The sequence below is a fragment of the Microtus oregoni genome, unplaced genomic scaffold (genome assembly GCF_018167655.1).
Source record: "Microtus oregoni isolate MIOR12 unplaced genomic scaffold, Mior012 000070F_ref0000104, whole genome shotgun sequence".
In the NCBI taxonomy this organism is placed as follows: Eukaryota; Metazoa; Chordata; class Mammalia; order Rodentia; family Cricetidae; genus Microtus; species Microtus oregoni.
Window position 1 is genome coordinate 6,855,555 of NW_024543977.1, and position 22,976 is coordinate 6,878,530.

The 22,976-nt window shown below is 40.5% G+C and overlaps 1 protein-coding gene across 6 annotated transcripts in view; it reads right to left on the minus strand.

Moving 5' to 3' along the window:
- The window catches only part of Arhgap12 (Rho GTPase activating protein 12), a 106,861-nt gene extending 84,223 nt beyond the window's left edge, over positions 1–22,638 (minus strand). For 4 of the 6 annotated variants that reach the window (XM_041641576.1, XM_041641575.1, XM_041641574.1 and 1 more), the window contains exons 1-3: positions 22,511–22,638; positions 3,341–3,377; positions 1,033–1,787 (exon numbers count right to left, since the gene is read on the minus strand). In XM_041641576.1, the coding sequence (XP_041497510.1) occupies positions 1,033–1,710 (678 nt within the window). In that variant the 5' untranslated portion in view covers positions 1,711–1,787; positions 3,341–3,377; positions 22,511–22,638. Of the gene's footprint in view, positions 1–1,032; positions 1,788–3,340; positions 3,378–22,510 lie in introns of those variants that run through there. The other 2 variants (XM_041641573.1, XM_041641577.1) reach the window with 2 other exon arrangements.
- Positions 22,639–22,976: the final 338 nt, after the last annotated feature.

The window sequence follows — 22,976 nt, forward strand, 5'->3', positions numbered from 1 at the left end:
ACACTGGAAGTTTCTCCATAGAATCTTCCCATTTCTTTTATTCAATCAAAAATGCTATAAACAGTTATAACTTACAGAACTAGACCATACCTAAGAGCAACCTAACTATAACCAACTTGAACCTGAGTGATATTATTACAAGGGCTAGGAGAGTAGTCCAACAGCAGAGTACTGACCTATTAAGCCCAAGACCTAGAGTAAAGTTCCCAGCACCAAAAAAAAAAAAAAAAAAAAAAAAAAAAAGGAAGGAAAGAGAGAGACGTTCAAACCAAAATATTATATTTAAATTTATTTTAAACTGGAAATTTTTAAAAAATGTACTTAAAAATCAGAATTTTCCAAATGCGTGAGATTTCAATTTCATACATGAACTTTTAAAATGACTTCATTTGAATAATAAACCAGCATGCACAGTATGAAAAGTAAACCAGGTAGGGGAAAAAATAAAAATCAAACCAGGAACACATTTTTTTTTCCTTTTGGTTTTTCGAGACAGGGTTTCACGGTAGTTTTAGAGCCTGGTCTGGAACTAGCTCTTGTAGACCAGGCTGGCCTTGAACTCACAGAGATCCTCTGCCTCTGCTGTAATCAAGGAGGGGAAACACTTAAGGCACAAGCATGACTGGAAGTAGGGTTATTCATGAAATAATGCTTGGTGTTCCAGGGTATCAAATTTCAGTAAGCAGGTTAGTCACAAATATGCCAGTGACATCTTTCCTCACACGTGTAGCCATGTATTACACCTGAGCACCTGCTAGGAACAAGTCAAAGTGAATACCACCAGAAAGCAGAACACAAGACACCACTAAAGGAAAGTTTTCTGCCTAGTGCACACTGGCAGGGAGAAAAACAGCCCCCAAAGACAGAAGAACTAAGAACACCACAGAGGATCCTCTGAAGGTCATAAGCCATTTCACATTTTTTTCTCTACTTAAATCAGGACAGAATCCATGTTTTCTGAACATATAAAACAGAACAGCCAATTCATAACACTATGGCTTTAATTAAAACGCCACTTTTATTCTCTCTTACCCTCATCTGTTCAGTGGAGCTGCTGCTAAGCTCATCCCCAGACTCGGAATCCTGATGTGTTCTTTCGGAGCCTTCTCCAGCTGAGTCACAAGACTGCTCCTGAGAGAAGTTAGTCTTCTCAACGTCCAAGAACTCTGGCCCGGGAAAGTGACCAAATAAGCGTGTCCTATTCTGGGTGGGAACTTTGGGAGAATGTGAGTCACTGTTAAATTTTCCATTATTATGGGTCAGGTCCAGGCTTAGGTTCAGAGTTTGGCCTGAATTATAATTGGATCCAAAATTCTGATTGGCATCCCGAAGAAGACCTGTTCCTTGAACAGATGATGATGGCTTTCCAAAACTTGAGAGCTCGGGCATTTTGTTCACATTCTCTGTCGATCTCTGGAGATGCATACTCTGTATCGTCTTCACAGAATTATTGGGCAGTCCAGCTGCCTGCTTCACAGGTGGCATCAGGGCTTTGCGGGTGACCTCCTTGACATACTGCGCGGGCACATAGAAAGCTTTGGAATTCTCATCTGGTCTGACCTGCCACCAGTCATCATTGGTCTTCTTCACTAAGATGTATCGCTCCCCTTGCCGAATGACAATCTTCCTGTCCTTTGCTTCATACTCATAATCATATTCCACTTCAATATACACTTGTCCTGCAGCAATCTTCCCACTTCTTTCAGCCATTTTTACTCAGTAAAACTCACTCTCAAAACAGACGGTATGCCACATTATGCCTTGTGCTTTGCTGTGTTAATATAACACTTTAAATGGAGAAAGAGAAGAAAAAAAAATCAACGTAATCTAGATTTGATATTCACAAACATACAAACCATTTAAACTTCAAGTCCTATAAAGCAAACATGTCTAATAACACATGTATCACCTACATCTAAGATATTTTCATTCTAACTCTTCACGTTATTTATGATCAAGAGGGAACAGTAAACACTGCTATACTGGTATACATTGTGCCCCACAGATGGTACAGTCAAGTCCTCACCTCAAGACTTAAAAAGCTGATCTTATCTGGAAATAAAGGTCTTTGCAGGTGTAAAGTTAAGACAAGTCATCGTGGTGGTTTGAATGAAAACGGTCCCCTCTATAGGCAACAGGGAGTGGCATCCTCAGGTTGTATAGCAAGCACTTTACCAGATAAGCCCAATCCTCTAGCTGTGCCCCACCCATGTCTTTAAATAGGAAGAAGACATCCAGAAACAGAGAAGGGAGGGTAGGGAAGAGGTAAGTCAGTTGGTAGTGTGATTGAAGAACATGCATGAAGGCCTGGATTCCACCCAGTACTTGCAGCTCTTCTCAGCACTTCTCATCCTGCCCCTAATCCTAAACCTTTCCAGTCCAGGGACTAGGCTTCATTTTCTTTCCTCCAGCCTCTCACTCCTATATAAATCTGCCATTTTGGCCACTGGATCTCTTGGTTCTTTTCTCTTGGTCTGCTTGTCTTCTCTACTCTTCCTCTCTCACTCTCTTGCCCCTCTCTCTCCTCTCATGGCCCAGTTCAGTTTGGACCCTTCCAGATGTCTCTAGCTGAACTCTCTCCCTCATATCTACAATAAAATCCTTCTCCTCAAAAATACCTAGTAGTCATGTCCTCATTTTCATTCACATCCTAGGCTACTAGCAACTTAATGGTTAGCCAGAATTTATGAAAGACCTGTCTCAAAGAGAAAAGAAAAGGAGGAAAAAAGGAAGGAAGAAAGGAGAGAGAGAGAGAGAGAGAGAGAGAGAGAGAAGCAAAGAAAGGCAAGAGGGAAACAAAAACAGAAGCGTCAAACAGAAGACAAAAGCAGAAACGGGCAGAACATCAAGGATTCCCAGCAACAAGAAGCGATGATGAAGTAAGGAAGGATCTTCTCTAAAGCCCACAGAGGACAAACACACTGCCAACACTAACACTTGATACTTTTGGATAAAGGTTCTCATCGTGTAGCCCAGGTTGGCCTCATCAAGATCTACCTGTCTCAGTCTCCCCACTGCAGAGATTAGCATCACTGTTAAAAACCACCCGTTTACAGTATCATTGACCCAAAATTGAAAATGTGTGAAACTTTTTGCACACTAACATGGCACAGGTGGGAAATTTCATGCTTGTTCCCAAGTGATGGGTCACAGTTTTAACACAGATGCAGGTGTTACTGTACACTGTGTGTGGAAACAATCATTCTCCTAAGGACTATCATCTCTAAGATAAAGCCAGTAAGCTGAGGTGGTAAGTAAATTAATTATCAACAAAATTTCAGCAACTGCAATTATTGAGTTAGTAAATACAGTAACACTGTTTCAAAAAGATTAAACTTACCTTAGAAGGCTGTAAACATCTGGTGTTTCATTTAAACCTATAAAATTAAATAAAAAATTTTATTATCTCTAACCAAGATTCCTTAAAGGAGGCTAAAAGCACGTAATGTTGTGTACAATTCTGAAGCTAATTTTCACGATAGCAATAAGGAATACAAGGGGCTCTATGACTTCTCAGCATCCACTCCAACAAAGCCACAAAGGACACTGAAGTCACTGTGGCCACAGCCTTTGCTTGCTGCCATCACTGCCTCAACATCCCTTGCCTTTATTCTGACAAACAGCAAATTTTAAATTTTTTATTTATGATAAGCAAATTTGGTAAAACTGCTAAGCTAATTGTTTCTCCAAGTTCATGGTATTCAGTGGGCATGGAGAATAAATGTATTTAAAGATAACACTTTTTTTCGCCATAGATTACTTAGCTCTTTACAAAAATGGAAACAGACATCATAATGCTTCTTTTCTACCAAGCGTTCTAAACCAAATGATCAAACCTACCAATCAACAGTGGATACCTAAACAAGACACACTAAAGTGCAGACTGTCACCTGTACTGTGTTCTTATCAAAAGTACTTTTCACCTCATGAAATTGTTACACACAAATCCAGAAGGCAAGACATTACACAACAGAACTAAACTCATCAAAGAGTCAATGGCATGAAAACTACAAAAGGGGGAAATATTCCTCAATATTAGACATTTTTATAAGCAAAACTGGTTAGAAGTCCTGAAATTTACCACATTCAAAACCTACTTCCTGTCTCTCCACACCCCTCTCCTGTCACATCTGCACATAACAGGAAAGAGAACTTCCAACCTTTGAACTGTTCGTCTCTGATTTCATGCAGAAGTCACTCTATGCTTCCACAGTTTTTCACAACTTTGCAGAAGTGCATCATGAGGGCAGCAGAGATGACTCAGTAATTAGGAACACCTGCTGCTCTTCCTGAGTTCAGATCCTAGCACCCATACTGGTGGTCACAGATAGATGGTACTCCAACTCCAAGGGTTCCAATGACCTCTTCTGGCTTCTTCCATGGCCACACACACAGATTTTAACACACACTGACACAGATACTGATAAAGATACAGACACACACACATACACACACAATAATCATTTAAAAAAAAAAACAGCTGAGCAATGGTAGCACACACCTTTAACACCAATACCTGGGAGGCAGACACAGGCAGATCTCTATGAGCATGGTCTACAGAGTGAGTTCCAGGACAGCCAGAGAAACTCTGTCTGGAAAAAAAACTAAATAAAAAGCCCAGAAAGCTCATACTGAATCATAGTCATGTGTAATACAAAAACTGGAGGCAGACAATAATTACAACGGTGGTCCCTAAGATGTCAATAAAACTGAAAATTGCTATAATGGCGTCCTAACATCTTAATGTAACACATTAGTCATGTTTTTGGTAATAATGACATACACACACCTACCATGTTGCAACAGTATAAAAGGTATAATATAAACAATTATATGCAGAGCATAGTACTTGATGATAATAAATGACTGTGTAGTTGTTTTTATACTGAATTTCATTGATATTTTAGAAACTATCACCTAAGACATAAATTTATGTTTTTTAAGAAGTTCCTGGCCAGGCAGTGGTGGTGCACACCTTAAATCCCAGCACTTGGGAGGCAGAGGCAGGTAGATCTCTGTGAGTTCAAGGTCAGCCTCGAACTACTAGAGCTAGTTTCAGGATAGGCTCCAAAGCTACAGAGTAACCCTGTCTTGAAAAACCAAAACAATAAAAAAATTTTTAAAAAAAGGGAGAAGTTCCTGTAACAATATGACCTGTAATGCTGGCAGAACATTAAACATCACGTGCTGACATCATCCACTGCATGCAGAAAGCAGTAACAGTCCAGATCTGGTAAACACACTGATGGTTCAACAATGAGGCAATCAGCCAATGCAGATTCTCACAATTCTACTGTTAAATGGAAACATACTGTACTTTATCCTGGGGTGACTTGGGTTTTCTTTTTTTCCAGGGAAATAGGAAATAAAAAGTACCTTTGAAGACACAGATATGAATAAGGAAACATGCAGCTACTTTTCACAAGGTTACTGCAGCTTAGAAACATCAAGACTGGTCAGAAGGTATTTGACTTCATAATAGTAAGAGGTTGTGGCTCTGGAGAACAGCAATCCATGTTCTCTCTTTACTGTCAGGCCTTATGATAGATTGCACCCACCCTGGTGACTATAAAGACAAGTATGCACGAACAATGAGAAAGAGAAGGATTATACAAGGAGTCAACTTCACTAATTCAACATCAGACATCCAATCTATAGCTTTAGATAAAGGCACTGAGATGTGAAAAGAAAAGGCAAATTATAATCTATGTAGAAAGGTAGTCTCACGAGGGAGGTAAGAGGTAGAGAATAAAACTGGAAAGTCCTAATTGTTAACATCATAAACATCTAAAAAGCTAGATAGCAGATTGTGCACTACACACAACCCTAGGGGAAAAAAAATCAAATAAAATGAAAAAAGTCTTATTATAAACAATTGAAAGATTAAGATATTCATGGGGTAGCTACAAAAACAGGCTCATGTGAAAGTCACATACGATTATGTGAATCATTTATCCATTTTGTTTAAGAAGAAGCTGTATTAAAATAAAAGCTTACTTCTGATTTGGATTTATTTCTTCCTCTTCTACTTAGATTAAGGCAAAAGCTGTTCACTCTGATAACTTTAGATGGGATTTTGCTTTTTAACTAGAGAACTCTCTCAGCAGAACTCTCCTAAAATGAAATCTATTCTGTACTTATCACCACATGCCTCTATCCGTGTTCATCCCAAACACAAATTGCTAAGCACCCAACCACCAGAACATTCAGTTTTTGCATATCTACGGCTTTGAACATCACCCTTGCTTTTCTCAGCAATTTTTCAAACGTCCACGAGACTTTCAGGCCACTTGCCAGTCTTCTTCCTTCCTTGCTGCAATTATGACTTCCCTTTTGTCTCAGCTAACACACACACACAGGTACCTACTTACATCTTTTGTATGTGTGACAGGAACGGGGAACTGCGAAGGGGCGTGTGCCACGCACCTTGCTACTTTTTATTTTTATTTTTTGTTGAGTTTTGCTCTGACTGTCTTGAAACTCACTATGTAGACCAGGTTGGCCTCGAACTCATGGAGATCTTCCTTCCTCTGTGTAGGATTAAATATGTGAGCCACCACAGCAGGCTTTGTTTTGCTCTATTTTCTTGGGGTTCTTTTCTTTTTTGAGACAGGGTCTCTTACTGGTCTGGAACGCACCACTTAGCCCAGGCTGGCTGATCAGCAAGCCCAAAGATACACCCCAAGGATACACCGGGTTTCCATCTCCCAAAGGGTGGGATTACAATCACATGCCACTATGCCTGGCTTTCTATGGACCAAACTCAGGTTTTCCCAACCGAGCCATCTGAGGAGCACTGTCACATCTACTACTGCTCAGTTCTCAACTCAGACTCAGAATTTTCTATCATGGTACTTTATCATTTGATCATCTTTTTCCCATCTGTTATTTTTTAAACTGTCTTTCTCATGTAAATTACCAAGAAGCCTACCACAAATTATACAGCTCAGCAAATGTTATCTTCCTCCCCCAGGACATCTGTTCTAACCAACCACATCTTACCAGATACATACAAAATAAAATAAACAAAAAAATAACATATTAAAGAAAAACAAAAACTTAAGTAAATACATCCAAATACATATCTGAAGACTAATTCAGATATGCACATCACATGCAGCAATTCTAATACTCTAGTACTTAGAACAATAAAATGAAAATATGACTCAAATTTGTAAATATCAAGCAATCTAAAATATTACAGCTAAACCAGTAATTCTTGGCACTATGTTCTCCACATAGTTTTTAAAAAATATTGCTTAAAATTAGTAATCAAAAACATGCGTGAGGCCTGAAAACAAAAAAAGAGTAAAGTAACGAGATGGAGAGTTAGCCGAGGAGGGGTAGGGATGAGAAATGGAGGATACGTGTGGTAGAATATATATACACGTATAAAGCTGTCAGAGTAAATCAAATTTTCTTTTAAAAAGCAAAAAACTGAAGATACAGCTTAATTCGTAGCATGCTTGCTCGCCTAGTATGTACCCCAGGACCACAAAAGGAAAAACATAAGAACAACAGTTCCTGAACAGGCAGCTAATAAATAAAATTTAATGAGTAAAACAAAAATCTACAGAGGTACCAACAGAAGTGACCAACTAGTTTTCTAAGTTGTACATTTATAATCATTAGCCAGCAGTAAGTACTTCAAGTTTTTCTTAATGAATAATCTCTGCTTTCTAAGAATGGACAGATACACAAAATTAAACACTTCTCTGAACTAAAACAGGTAATGTAAAGAAGGAAAGGAAAATATCATCAATCAGTTTGGCTGTAAAGAAACAGCAAAACTAGAGCACAGGAAAGAAGCTGATGCTGTGAAGCAGTGAAGGAGGCGACGGAAGACCAGCGAAGGGAGGCAAAGCAAGGCTCAAGTCTGAAACAGAAATGAGGAGACAACAACAGCAGCACGTGGAGAAGCAAGCATAGTTTAATAAGAGGGAAATCTGTACCCAAGCTTTTAATCCCAGCACTCAAAAGGCAGAGGCAGGAGTATCTCTGAGTTTGAAGGACAACTACACAGTAAATTTCCAGGTCAGCCAGGGTATAGTAAGACTCTGTCTCAGAAAAAGAAAAAAAAAATGTAATTAAAATTTTTAAAGAGAAAATTTGCACAGGGTATCTGCAGACCCACATGCCACAAATGACAGAAATGGGCATCTCAACGAATTTTTCTGGGAATGGCTACTAGAATGTAGGAAATATTGTAGCTCACAGGCTGGAGTTAAAATCAGTGGTGACCAGGATGTGCAAGGTTTAGTGTACACATGGGGGTGCAGGGTGCACACATGGGGGTGCAGGGTGCACACATGGGGTGCAGGGTGTACACATGGAGGTGTAGGGTGTACACATGGGGGTGCAGGGTGTACACATGGGGGTGTAGGGTGCGTCAATACAAAACAGAAATCAGAAATACAAGTTTGGATTTGGCAATGAATTTTAATATAACAAATTCGTAATCCATGTATAAGAAAAAACTGGACTTTACTAAATTAAAAACTTCAAATCAGCATGCTGAAGAAGCAGCTGCAATTCCACTTTTATCACAGCTCTATTTACAACAGTCAAGAAATGGAATCAACCATTTCCACCAACGAATGACAAAAATGTTGTGTAGACACAATAAAGTAGCTGGCCATAAAAAAGAATGGAACCCTTTCATTTGTGACACATGAAAAGAACCCACAGGACATACGTTAAATTAAATAAGTCAGAAATTGAATCCAGTGTGATCTCACAAACAGATGAGAGCTACCAGAGCTTAGGAAAGCCAGGAGAGAGCAGGAGAGGGAAAACTTCTAGACCAGAGGTTCCTAATGCTATGACCCCTTTAATACAGTTCTTCATGTTGTGATTACCCCCAACCATAAAATTTTGTTGCTACTTCATAATTTTTCTATTGTTATGAATCATAATGTAAATATCTGATATGCAGGATTATAAGCAACCCTCAAAGGAGTTGAGTACTGCTGTTCTAGAATGCACATGGTGAAAGAAAACCCCACCTCTGATTTCGACATGTACTCCATGCACATGCCCCCACACCTCCACCACACACACGAGACAGACAGACAGACAGACAGAGACAGAGAGAGCAATAAATGTTTTTAATATATAAACAGAGACAGAGAGAGCAATAAATGTTTTTAATATATAAACAGTTGGGTAGTGAAGCGGTATGATAAGTAGTGCTGTACACTGTTGGGCAAAATGTGAACTGAACAGTGAGGCATACGGTGTCACTACTCCTCCAAAAATCCCACTCTGGAAATATGTCCAAAAGAACTGAAAGTAGTGACTCAGGGTATCTGCATGCACATGTTCACAGCAGCATGACTGACAGTAGCCAGAGTGCACATAAACCAAATGCCCACAACCACTGGAGAAAATAAGATGTAGTCAACACTCACAATGAATTCTCACTCTTTTTTTTTTAACAATTATTTCTTTATTATGTTCTGCCTGCATGTATGCCTGCACATCAAAAGATGGCACCAGATCTCATTATAGATGGTTGTGAGCCACCATGTGGTTGCTGGGAATTGAACTCAGGACCTCTGGAGAAGCAGCCAGTCCCCCTAACAGCGGAGTCACCTCTCCAGGCCCAAGTACTCAGTCTTATTTAAAAAAAAAAAAAAAAAGGAGTTTGACAAAATACAATGAGAATGCACTTTGAAAATGCCATTTCTAGTGAAGAGCCAATCTCAAAAGGTGGCATTATTCCACTGACATGAGGTACCTCAATAGTCAAATGTATAGAAACAGAAAAGAGAATGGCAGTCATCAAGAGACAGAAAGACCATAAAGAATTACTTTGAATAGGTATGGAATTTTGATTTGGGATGAGGAACACATTTGGAAATAGATAATAGTAATGAATGCACAGTAATGCAAATTTACTCAATGCCACAGACTGGTATGCTTAAAAATGGTTAAAATGGGTTGGAGGTGTAGTTCAGCAATATAGTGCCTGCCTAGCATGCATGAGGCCCACAGTTCAATTCCCAGGAACACATACACGCACACACACATACATTGAAATGGGAAATTTTAAGCAATATTTTAACTTAAGAAAGGTGATTATAAAGTTAAGATATAGCTTGGTGATTGAAAATAAGGGTGGTTAGAGAATACAATTTAAATCACCCACCTACTCAAACAGCATATAAGTACTAATCACATAGTTATTTTCAAAGTAAAATATTTATTTACTTATTTATTTATTTGAGACAGGGTTTCTCTGTGGTTTTGGAGCCTGTCCTGGAACTAGCTCTTGTAGACCAGGCTGGTCTCGAACTCACAGAGATCATGTTACAATCACCTTTTGGATCAAAAACCCACTGCGATTGTTCTTGAGTTCTCAATATTCCTCATTGTCCGCTATGTTCAGCTAGTCCGGATTTATCCCATGATTGCTCTTCGAGCAGATGAGGGAGGGGGACTTGATCGGGGGAGGGGGAGGGAAATGGGAAGCGGTTGCGGGGAGGAGGCAGAAATCCTAAATAAATAAATAAATAAATAAATAAATAAATAAATAAACAATCACCTTTTGGCTTCTACAGACACATAAACACAGGCAAGCACAACACACATGCAAATAAAATTTTAATTAAAAAAAAATTTTTTTAAGAAAATCCTGGACTGGAGAGATAGCTCAGCTGGTGTTCCATGCTAGCATGTGAACCTGAGTTGGTCCCACAGAAACCATATAAAAAAAAACCACACACAATGGCACAAACCTGTAGCACTGAGGAAGTAGATGCAGAAGGATCCCTGGGAGTCACAGACAGACTCTTTGTCACAAAAGTAAGGTAAAGAACTATGAAGACATTTGAGTCAACCTCTTGCCTCCACATGTATGGGCAACATACATGTTCACAAAAAAAAAAAAAAAAAGAATTACCCCAAAGATCTTAATTTTTACTCAAACTTAATTTTTAAAAAAGTAAATTAAAACTTAAACAAGATACCACCATTCAGCTAGCCCTGGAGGTGTAGAGACAGGAGAGATGGCCCCACTCTTTGCTGGTGGTGCAAGAGAACAGGCCCCATGTACTGATATTTTGCTTCAAACACCTTTAATTCCAGCATTAGGGAGACAGAGGCAATGGAACTCTGAGTTCAAGGCCACCCAGGGCTACATAAGATTGAATCATCTAAAAGAGAAACAGCCGTGTAGCAGTACAAAGTACATAGAAATGGGTCAATTTAAGATGTAAGAGCTAGCTAGAAATACACCTGATCCATCATCCAAACAATGTTGTTATTAATATATATTCTGTGTAATTATTTGGGTCTGGGAAGCCAGGAAAGGAAAGCACAGTCTCTGTCCACAGCATTCACTCTGAGGATTCTTAGAGACAGGATTGCCCCTTCAGTCTGAGCACTGTTGGAGGTAAGAACTCTCTAGTGGCTAGCTGCTCTGCTTCTCTGATCTTTTATATCGGACTTCAGGTTTTATTATTAAGACCAATTAGAATTTGTGTTACAGCTCCACTCCTCACCAGCTGCAGCACTCAGGACAGGGGGCTCTGGCAGAATGAGCATGGGAGAGCTGGCCCTGCCCCTCTCCATAGCAGTGATGAGATAGCTGGCCCTGACAACATGAGCTCAGGTGAGCCGGTGCTGCCCCCTGACAGCAATCACAGACCAGAGATGGCCCCGCCCTTCACCTGAGCAAAGTGGGAGAGTAAGCCCTGTCTCAGGAGCACAGGCAGGCTGACCAATTTAGTTACCACCCAATCCCAGATCCAGGGCTTTGAGTTGGCCCACCCCAACATCTACCTCATTTAAGAACTGCTGGAGCAAGTGAAACCAAAGCTGCAGGATCTCCATGACAGAGGGCAACAGCAGGATATCTGAGAGGAGTCCCCCTGAGTTATTGATGGTGTAGAAGCCTGAGGCCTCAAACCAGACCAATAATTCACTGCAAGGAACACCTGCAAGTAAAACTGGGCAAAAGTTTAGCAGACAGGGTGACACATCACAACTTCCATGGCAAGATACTCTTTTTGGTTTTTTTTTTATTATTTTCATTTTTAGTGTTTATTTTTTGTTTTCTTTTCAGGGGAGACTGCAAGAGCAGAGGCTGAATACAGAGGGACAGTGAGATGAGAGGCATTGGGGATGCATTATATAAAATTCACAAAGAATCAATAAAAAGTTAAAAGAAAAGTATCACCATTCACCAACTATCATAGATCAAGCTATCAAAACAAAACTAAGCACAGGGGTGGCCAGCAAAGTGCTTGTACACACTGGAACCAGGTCAATACCAACCAGCCAGGGTAACATTCGTGAAGCATTCCATACTTCTTAAAGAGATTATTTTTAGTGTTTTTTCTTTTCTTTTCTTTCTTTTGAGACAGGGTTTCTCTGTAGCTTTGGAGGCTGTCCTGGAACTCACTCTGTAGAGCAGGCTGGCCTCCAATTCACAGATATCTAACATTGGAACCAGGTCAATACCAACCAGCCAGGGTAACATTCGTAAAGCATTCCACACTTTTTAAAGAGATTATTTTTAGTTTTTTTTTCTTTTCTTTTCTTTCTTTTGAGTCAGGGTTTCTCTGTAGCTTTGAATCCTGTCCTGGAACTCACTCTGTAGAGCAGGCTTCCAAGTGCTGGGATTAAAGGCCAGTGCCACCACTGTCCAAAATATTATTTTTTAAAAGGAAACAAAAGAAAAACAAACAGCAACAACCAAAACCAAGCACCACATGTTCACAACAAAACACTCTGGCAAAGGAAGAGCAGTAAACACAACTGAAGAGCAGCTTCTGGGAAGGCATGCTTCCTAGAGCCCACACTCTGGGTCATCAGGCAAGTCCCAAATATGAAGGACAGAATCATGCTCAGAATAAAGTTATAAAGTTACAAAACCAAAGAACCCTAAATGAGGGCTGGAATGTAATTTGGAGGCAGAGTACATGAGTAAGAGACTCTTGGTTAGATCCTCAACACCACTGAAAAAGTAAAATTGTTGCTATTTAGATAATACACTTTGAAGTAACTCAGATAGGGAAGAAATCAGACAGAAACCTGAACTGAACTCAAGGATGCACAAAGGGAAATAGTACCAACATTTGCACTATTTACTATTATTTCAAAGAAAACAATTTTTAAATCTCTACTAAATGGCACTCTGAGAAACTAACAAAAATCTAATAAAATACAAAATTAACAGAGGTATATGATAAAAAGCAGAGCAAAAGTCAGTTAATAGGAAACAGAAAAATGTTAGAAGAAATCAGTAGAACCAGATCTGGTTCTTCTAGACCAATAAACTAGTATCTTGTGATCACACTGTTCAAGAGCAGAAGACACAGTGTCAAAAAAAATCTTTTAGGAATATTTATAGGTCCTAAGACAGAGAGGAAAATTTACCAATTTGATAAATGAATAAAATAAAAATTTTAAAAGACAAAAATTATCAGAATTTGCTCAAAAAGAGATACTTAAATAGTTTATGCAACAAATTGAGTAATTATTTAAAAACTAGCCATAGGCTGTCAAGATTCAGTTGGTAAAGTGCTTGCCCCACAAGCATACAATGTGACCTGAGTTAAATTCCCAGAACCCATGTAGAAACCGAGATAGCAGACCAGTCAGCCTGTTGATCTATGAGCTCCAGTCCAGAGAATTCAGCCTCAAAACAAACAAAAAAGTGGGATCTCTGGCCTCCACACACATACATACACATGCACACACACAACATATACAAAGTAAATACTAAAAATTATTCACAAAAACTCCTGGCTGGGCCGGGCAGTAGTGGTGCACGCCTTTAATCCCAGCACTAGGGTGGCAAAGGTAAGCGGATCTTTGTGAATTTGAGGCCAGCCTGGTCTACAAGAGCTAGTTCCAGGACAGGCTCCAAAAGCAGAGAAACCCTGCCTCAAAAAAAAAACACAAAAAACCAAAACTCCTGGCTGAAATGGTTCTGCTAGTCAATTTTACTCAAAATTAAGGGAAAACTCACATTTCTACAAAAACCTCCATAAAAGATCAATGTGAAAAGAATCCAACTCATTCTATAAAGTTGGCATTATAGTTATAGCAACATAAACAAAATGCTGACAGAGGAAAAAATGCTACTGACCAGTATCATTCAATAATATAGATACAAAAAATTGCTAATCCAATTGTAACAAAATGGATCCCTCTCACCCTCCACCATCTCATGTAGCCCAAACTAGCTGTGAACTGCCTATGCCTATTGACCCCAAACTCTTAATCTTCCTGACTCCCACCTCCCAAGTTCTGGGATTCAGGCATGCACCATCATGCTTACCTTCCAACAATATTTTTAAATTATAATGTATCAAGTCCAAAGTTAATCATTTAAAAACCAATCAATTTGGGCTGGAGAAAGAAGTTAACAGCTCTGCACAGCTGTTCTTTCAGAGACCCAGGTTTGGCTAACTCCCGGCACTTAATTGGCGGCTAACAATTTAACTCCATTTTTAGGGGATCCCAAAGCCTTCTCCTGGCCTCCTCACTTGGCACACAAATGTATCCAACAAGCAAACACCCATACACATTTAATAAAATAATTTAAAAATTTAAAATCCATTTATTTAATTAAAAATTCAACTAAAAAATAGGCCAGGACTGGAGATAGTTCAGCAGTTAAGAGTACTTACTGCTCTGAAAGAGGTCACAAGTTCAGTACCCACCACCCATGCCAGACAGCTCACAACACTTCAGTTCCTCGAAATCCAATGCACAGGCCTTCACAAGTGCCTCCACTCAGCGTCACAAAATTAAACACAACGCACAGGCCTCCACAGGTGCCTACACTCAGTGTGCACATACAGAGACAGAAAATTAAAAATTAATCTTTAAAAAAAAGAGACAAAGACCTTAACAGGTACTTCACCAAAGATGATATAAAAATACCATAAAAACATAAGAAAAGAGATTGGTGGTTGAGACCTGGTGACACATTTTATCCCAGCACTTGAGAGGCAAAAGCAGACAATCTCTGAGTTCAAGGCCACCCTGGTCTACAGAGCGGGTTCCAGGACAGCAAGCACTACAGAAAGAAACCTTGGGGGGGTGGTCATCAAAATATCCATACCATATGCCATCAAGAAAATGCAAGTTAAAATAATAATGAGATGTTACTGCATACTTATTAGAAGAGCAATGTCCAGAATATTGACAACTCCAAGTACCAGCCAGAATGGAGTTCCAAGTATTCCTTCATTGTTCGTGGGAATGTGAAATGGTACAGCTACTATTGAAAACACACTGAAAGTTTCTTTCAAAACTAAACATATATACTTTTAGCACATGTTGTAGCAATTGTGCCCCTAGGTTTCTGTTTTGTTGATTATTTTGTTGGTGTTTTCATTTTCAGAGACAGGGTTTCTCTGTGTAGCCTTGGCTGTCCTAGAACTTACTTTGTAGACCAGGATGGCCTCAAATTTGGAGATCCACCTGCCTCTGCCTCCCAGAGTGCTGGGATTAAAGGAGTGAGTCACCACTGCCCTGCTAACTCCTAGATTTTTACCTATATATCCATAGTTTGGCATTTTCAACAAACAATAAATTTCAACATTCATATAGCTCTCATATACCATATACTTCATGGAAAACATAATGGATCACAGACTTTTAAAAGCTTATAACTAGGAAGATATAAGTAAATATTGGTTTGGCAAATGTTTAATTTTTTTCACACTGGTTCTCACCACGTAGCCCAGCTGGCCTCAAACTCAACATCCTTGACCTCTTAATTACTGAATTATAGTCATGCACAATCACAGTCAGCTTGACACCAAAAAAAAAAAAAAGCAAAAATTCAAACTGGATTTCATCAAAATTAAAAATCTTTTTCTAGAGCTCCTCTAAAGTTTTCTCAGCATGTGGCACCAAAGGCAGGCGTTGGAGGGATGCTAACTCCCCTCAAAACTAGCCATGTCCATTGTCTCATATGAAGTACTAGGCTTACCGCAACCCTTTACTTCTTGTAAAGTAAAGCATCAGGCTGTTAACCTACAGGATGCTCCACGGACTGAATATTGCTCCTATAGCCAGACTTCACAAAAACAGAAATAAAGACTCCCCTCTCCTTATTTTACCTTAAAACTCACCTGTGTTTGGCTTCTATTCTACCAATTTAAGAAGTCAGAATTCCTAATGGCAAAATGCCTCCACCAAGAAACAGCTGGTTTCACTATAGTGGCTGGAGAGATTTCCAACTGGACATTAAAAAAAAAAAAAAAAAAAAAAACCACTGAAAAATTGAATAGGCAAACTAGAGATGTCTGAAAACATACTTCAACAAAGAACTCTTCTTGTAGAAAATACAGTTTACTAACTTGTAAAAAATGAGAAAACAATTCAACATAATCCCAGCACTCAGGAGGCAGAGGCAGACAGATCTCTGTACATTCAGAGCCAGAATACAACGCCCACATTCCCAAAAAGTGGGGTGGGTAGCTTTTGATCATTCAATGGATTACAGGTATTTGTCATTGTTTGGGGACTGTTTACAAGCTGTTATTGGTAATGGTCAGGAAAAAAGCTAAAAAAGGAGATTATATTCAGGGTTCTTGTTTTGAACAGAAAAAGGGGAGATATAGATATAAGATAAAAAGGTATACCACTGATTCTACTTTTATAAAGCAACTACTAGTCTTAAATATTTTATATTGGATTGCACTTTTGTATATTGTATACAAATTTTGTAAATTAATACAAGTTTGAGATTTTGTTAAAACATACTGTACATATGTTTCAAATCTTGTTTAATATACAGTTCATATAACAGTGTAATGCAAGTTTCTAGTTCTTGAAAGTTATTATCAATTGCTTAGGATAATTAAGAAATGCAGGTTAGTAATTAGTCATCTATTACAATTAAACTTACAGTCATATTAGGTATGTTTTCAAAATCAAACAGATATACTTTAGATAGACAGGTCAACGTCAAACACTTCAGAGATTGGAAGAATATGGCATTTGAGATGTTTTTGTAACATACGTTCTTTTATTTATTTATTTATTTTGGATTTTCGAGACACAGTTTCTCTGTAGCTTTGGAGCCTGTCATGGAACTAGCTCTTGTAGACAGGCTGGCCTCAAACTCACAGAGATCCGCCTGCCTCTGCCTCCCGAGTGCTGGGATTAAAGGCGAATGCCACCACCACCCAGCCACAGGTTCTTTTTTTTTTTTATGACACTGAGACATATTTGCTCTTGGCAGCACAAATCTACATTGGAGATGATGATGGGCATTGAAGAAACTCCACATGGAGTTATTTTCTTTGTGGCAAAAGTAAGCCACTGAGCAAGGAAGTGCTCTTGCCTCGACTGCTGATGGTATGCTGTCCAAAATAGACAAGTAGGACACAAAAGAAAGTGACTAACAAACATTGCCAAGACAAGGCGGGCCTGTCCTTCAAAAATCCTGCTTCATAGAAGTCTGTCCAATATTCTAGGCCTGTAAGCCAAAGACAGATGCCCCAACGTTGCAAAGGAACCTTGGGCGACTGCCGAGGCAGCCAGCTGTTGGTCATTTCTCACATTTTTTTGGAAGTTGCTTGTTTGCACTTCCTGATTACTCAGTTAATATTTCCTTCTCAGGTCTCTGAGAAAGTTGAAGACTAGATAGTTAATAGCGTCCCTTGTTTACTAGACTCAGAAAAGAAACTCACTAAAGAAGTGTAAAGTGTATAAGGTTGAGAGACATCAGGAGATAGTTTTGGATAGTAATGCAAGTTATGATAGAAAGTAAATTAGGTACAAGACTTTGGACTCACCAAGATAGAATAATGGAGTATTTTCTCTGAATTTGTCAAATGCAAATAAACGAGGCCTTGTTGATGCATTTATTGCCTATATATAGCTATTGTACTTATTGTATATTTTTCTTATATTTGTTATAGCCTTTTTAATTTTAGATTTAAAAAAAGGGAAATGTAATGACATTTTGTTTGTAATCTAACAAAGCTTGCCTGAAGATCAGAGTTCAGAGCTAAGCCACTAGTAAACCCAGGACAGGCAATGGTGGCACACACCTTTAATTCAGGCACTTGAGAGACAAGAGGCACACGGATCTCTGTGAGTTCAAGGCCACCCTGAGCTACACAAGATTGAATCTACCTAAAAGAGAAACAGAGCTTACACAAAGGTGATCCTAATCACTCGCCTTTAATCCCAGCACTAAAGAGGGAAACTAAAGAGGTGGAGACAGGAGTGACATGCCTAAGCAGAGAGAGGAGGAATAGAAGGTGGGGGGAGACAGGAGCTCAGATGCAGTCTGAAGATTCAGTATGAGCATGCAGGCTGAGGATTTGTAGACAAGATTGTGCCTTCAGTATGAGTACTGGTGGAGGTAAGAACTCTCCAGTGGTTGGCTGCTATGCTTGCTTCTCTGATCTTTCAGCTTTGGTCCCTGATAGCTGATTCTAGGTGTTATCAAACCAATCTGAATGTGTGCTACAATTCAGGAACTGGGGAAGGGGGGCAGAGGGGGTGGTAATCTCCAGTTACAAAATGTATTTCTTATTTTAGAAGATTTTAAGATTTATAGAACTCAGTCAGGTGATGGTGGTGTACGCCTTTAATTCCAGCACTCAAGAGGTAGTGGCAAGCAAATCTCCGTGAGTTCAAGGCCAGCCTGGAGCTAGTTCCAGGACAGGCTCCAAAGCTACAGAGAAACCCTGTCTAGAAAGAGGGGGAAAAAAGCCCACCAACAACAACAACAAATTTATAGTAGCAGCAGCAGGGTAATGGTGGCTGCCGTGACACAAGCCTTTAACCCCAACATTTAGGAAGCAGAAGCAGGCAGATCTCTGAGTTTGAGACAAGCTTGGTCTAAATTGAGTTCCAGGACAGCTAGGGTTACATAGAGAAACTCTGTCTCAAAAAAAAACAAAAAAACAAAAAAAAAAAAACGAAGATTTATAATATTTAGGGCTAGTATACAGCTTAGGTAGAGTAGCTGCACAGCATACAAGAGACCCTGAGTTCCACTCCCAGCACAGCATTAAACTGTATGTGGTGGCAAATACCTATAAACCCAGCAATTGGGAGGTGAGGCAAGAGTATTTTAAATTCAAGGTCACCTTCAATTACATATTAAATTCAAGGTAAGTCTGGGCTACATAAGACCTTATTTCAACAAAAAGAAAAAAAGAATTCTACAAAAATAGTTCAGAAAGGTTCCCATGTGCCTGAGATCCAATTTGTCTCATTAAATGTTACACCTGGCACACTTTTCTTAGTCTATAAATCAAAATCACCTTATGCATAACAATGTCCATACTTCATTCAAATTTTCTCGTCTAGAATCCCATCTAAACAGACATTCCATAATCAGATCCTGGAGTTATAAACCAAGGGTTACCAAGTCCCGGTTCTAGAAATCTCAATGATAGAATGAAACTAAGGCCCCAAAATCTACACTTCAAAATCAACACGTTGCCAAGGGCTGCTGTTACAATAATCTGCAAACATACTTAGAACAGCATATCAAGGATTCAGACTAGGGACTGGAAAGATGGCTCTGAGCACTGGCTGCTCCTCCAGAGGACCTAGGTTCAATTCCCGGCACCCACATGGTGTTCACATCCAGTTCCAGTGGATCCAACAGCTTTGCACAGACATACATGCAGGCAAAACACCAATGTGCGTAAAATAAAAATAAATAAAATTTAAAATAAAAAGAAAAGATTTCAGACTAACAATATATAGGATAACACGATAGCCACTATTAATATGTGACTACTGAAAATTTGAAACAGGCAGGAAAAACTCTGTGCTCTAAGTATAAGCTACACAATCTATCAAAATCTTAATCAAAAAATGAGAATAATTTTCAAATTAATTATATATTTTAATATACTAGGTTAAATAGATTTATGCTATGTAGTTTGCTCACTTAGTTTTTTTGTAACATGAGCACTAGAAGTTAAAATCACAGGGTAGCTGGCAGTGCATGTCTATCTACACACAACAGTACACATATGACCTGGGACTTATTAGAAGAATGATTCCCCTGTGCTTTAGGGTACAAGAGGGCCTAGGTTGTCAACAGAGGTGAGGAGCTCTAAGATGAAGCATCAGCATTTTGGGGCGCAGGTCAAATCACCTACAAACTGGAACCACAGGACTTTCACTGGGTCTGTGAAAGCAACAAGGCAATGGCTCAATCACATGGTTCTGGCACAAGTAGACCAGCTAACAAAAAAGAAGTAAAATTACAAAGATGGTAGCCAGTATTTGGGTCTTCAACTGAAGGTGACTTGAAGTACAATGAATTCCTGTGTTACAAAGATTCATTTCCACATCTGACTTCTTCTACAGAATAGAACATATTTATAACATATTTATTAGGCTATTGGTTTTATAAGAAAACGCTCACCTAACATGCCAAAGCCCTGGGTTTGATTTCCAGCAGCACATACCTCTAAGTAAAATTACAACTGTTAAATTCAAAGTGTGTTGAAAGCTTATTTTCACTTTTCTCTCTCATTGTTTATTAAAAACTGCAATGTCCATGTTCTCAAATAATATCTAGTGACTTTCTAGATCACTATCTCACTTTAGCCAATTTAAAATTATTATTCTTAGATGGGCATGATGGGGGCACACCTTTAGTCCCAGTTCTTGGGGAAGGGAGATCCCTGTCAATTCAAGGCCAGCCTCATCTACAAAATGAGTTTCAAGCCAGCCAGGGCTACAAAGTGAGGCCCTATCTCAAAACAAAACAAATAATAAAATTACTGCCCTTAATCCCAATAATGTCATTTGCACTTTTAGGACTAAATTAGCAAAGCTTATGTTTCATATCAGTCCATTTTTTAAAAGCACTGAATATTTTCTTTTTTTTTTTTTTCCTTGGTTTTTCGAGACAGGGTTTCTCTGTGGTTTTAGAGCCTGTCCTGGAACTAGCTCTTGTAGACCAGGCTGGTCTCGAACTCACAAAGATCCGCCTGCCTCTGCCTCCCAAGTGCTGGGATTAAAGGCGTGCGCCACCACCGCCCGGCTTGAAACAAAACAAAAAAACAAAAAAACAAAAAAAAATAAAAAAGTCAAATGATACAATGAATAAGCTGTTCTGTGATATTTACATATTTCATTTGTGTCTCAAAACTAGAGTAGTATATTCAAAAACTAAAAGACTGATAATTATATAAGCACAACTAATATACACAACTGGCGTCATATCATGACTCAATGCAATCTCCAACCCCAGGGTTGATAAAGAACAGGAGATTGTCAATAAATACTAAGAACTATACACACACACACACACACACACACATTTTGTTTCCTGGACAAAAATCACCTCAGAAAGGTGGAAAGTTATATGCACCCCATTGGCCTAACTCTTCGATGGCATGGCTAAATCATACCTTCACGAACTAGTCTGGTTTTGGGTTCCAAAAACTGTTCTGACAGGCTTACAACGCAATTTTCAAATAGAAAACAGTGCACCTGCAGCCAGACTCAGAGCATTGGAGAAACGGAAAGATGATCCATTCCACCTTACACCCTCATAGAGATCAGGTAGGCACAACCGGACGTGAGCAAATAAACACCTCCAGGCCACCATTTCTCAGCTTTAAGTACAAAAGAAGCAGGCTACAGGCTAGGCACTCTGAACGATTTCTCACTGCTACATTCGGAGTCTTCCAAGGTCTCACCTCTTTAAAGTCGGACAGCAGAATCTGAACCAGAAGCCGGGTGACTCCTTCCTCCAATGTACCTCCCTTTAGGAATGTGTGCCTAAATGGTCAATAAAATCTACTTCCGCGTGTCAACATGAACCATACACGGCCAACCTTGTAACCAGTGTTAAAAGCCCTTACCCGTGGCTCTATACTTGGAATGGCATTCCAACTTTTAAAAAATGGTATACTAGAAACATTTAGCTTTTGCCTTTGCAAGGCATTTTAAATTGCTGCTCCAGGCAAAAAGATTTAAAAAAAAGAAAGAAAGAAAGAAAGAAAGAAAACATCACCCGCCTCTGAAACTGAAGGGCGTGCCTTTCTCCCTAATGACCACCTTGTGGCCATTCTGTCTGCGAGGGTCTGCAGTAACTTAAGACACAACGTGTCAAGGGCAGCCTTTCCAGAAAGACAAAACAAGCGCCCGGGACGGGAGGCAGGCAGCTCGCTGGCAGCGGAGTCTGTTGTTTCTCTCTGAATCGAGGGCTCGGGAGAGATTTCTCGGAGCAGAGCCGGGGGCAGCAGACGCGCTCCTCCGGGCCGGGGAGAGCGCGCCGTTCGCGTCCACGGTCCCCGCCGCGGCCCAGGTGGCAGGTGTGTCCGCGGGCAGCAGCCGCGGGGGGCGGGCCGGCTCTCCCGCCCTCCCGAGGGTCCGCTGCCCGCAGGCAGGAAGCCCGGGAGCCCAGGCTGAGACCCGGGTCGTGTAAACCTGCTCGCCCCGTGGGCCAGGCGGCCGCCGCCCTCCCCGGCGCAGCCCTCAGCAGGCATAGCCCGCGCCCCCGAGCGCCTTTGTGCGTTCCGCGGGAACCCGCGCCCGGCCTTCTTACCAAGGGTCGGAGACCTAGAGACGGGCAGCTCCCTCCTCCGCCGGCGCTGTGGCCGAGCGACGGAGAGCCCGCCTGAAGCGCTCACTCGGCGGCCGCCACCGCCTGGCGTCCCCGCAGGCTGGTCTCCGAGGGAGGGTAAGTTCCAGGGCACGTCGGAGCGCGCCGGCGCGGGGGCGGAGCGGGGCGGTGCTAAGGGGCGGGCGGGGCGGCGTGCCACGTGATGAAAGAGGTGGGGGCGGTCTCTGGTGTGGGCGGGGAAAGTGGATCACGTGGTGATAGAGGGCGTGGCGAGTCCCCTGAGGGGCGGGGCGGAGGCTTCACGTGATAGGAGGGGGCGTGGTGGCTGTTGTCGATGGGCGTGGTGGCGCTGGTCACGTGGCATGGGGGCGGAGCATTGGCGCTGTGAGGCACGGGCGACTCACGTGAGGTCTGAGTTGGCGGGTCGCCAGGCTCGGGGCAGCAAAGG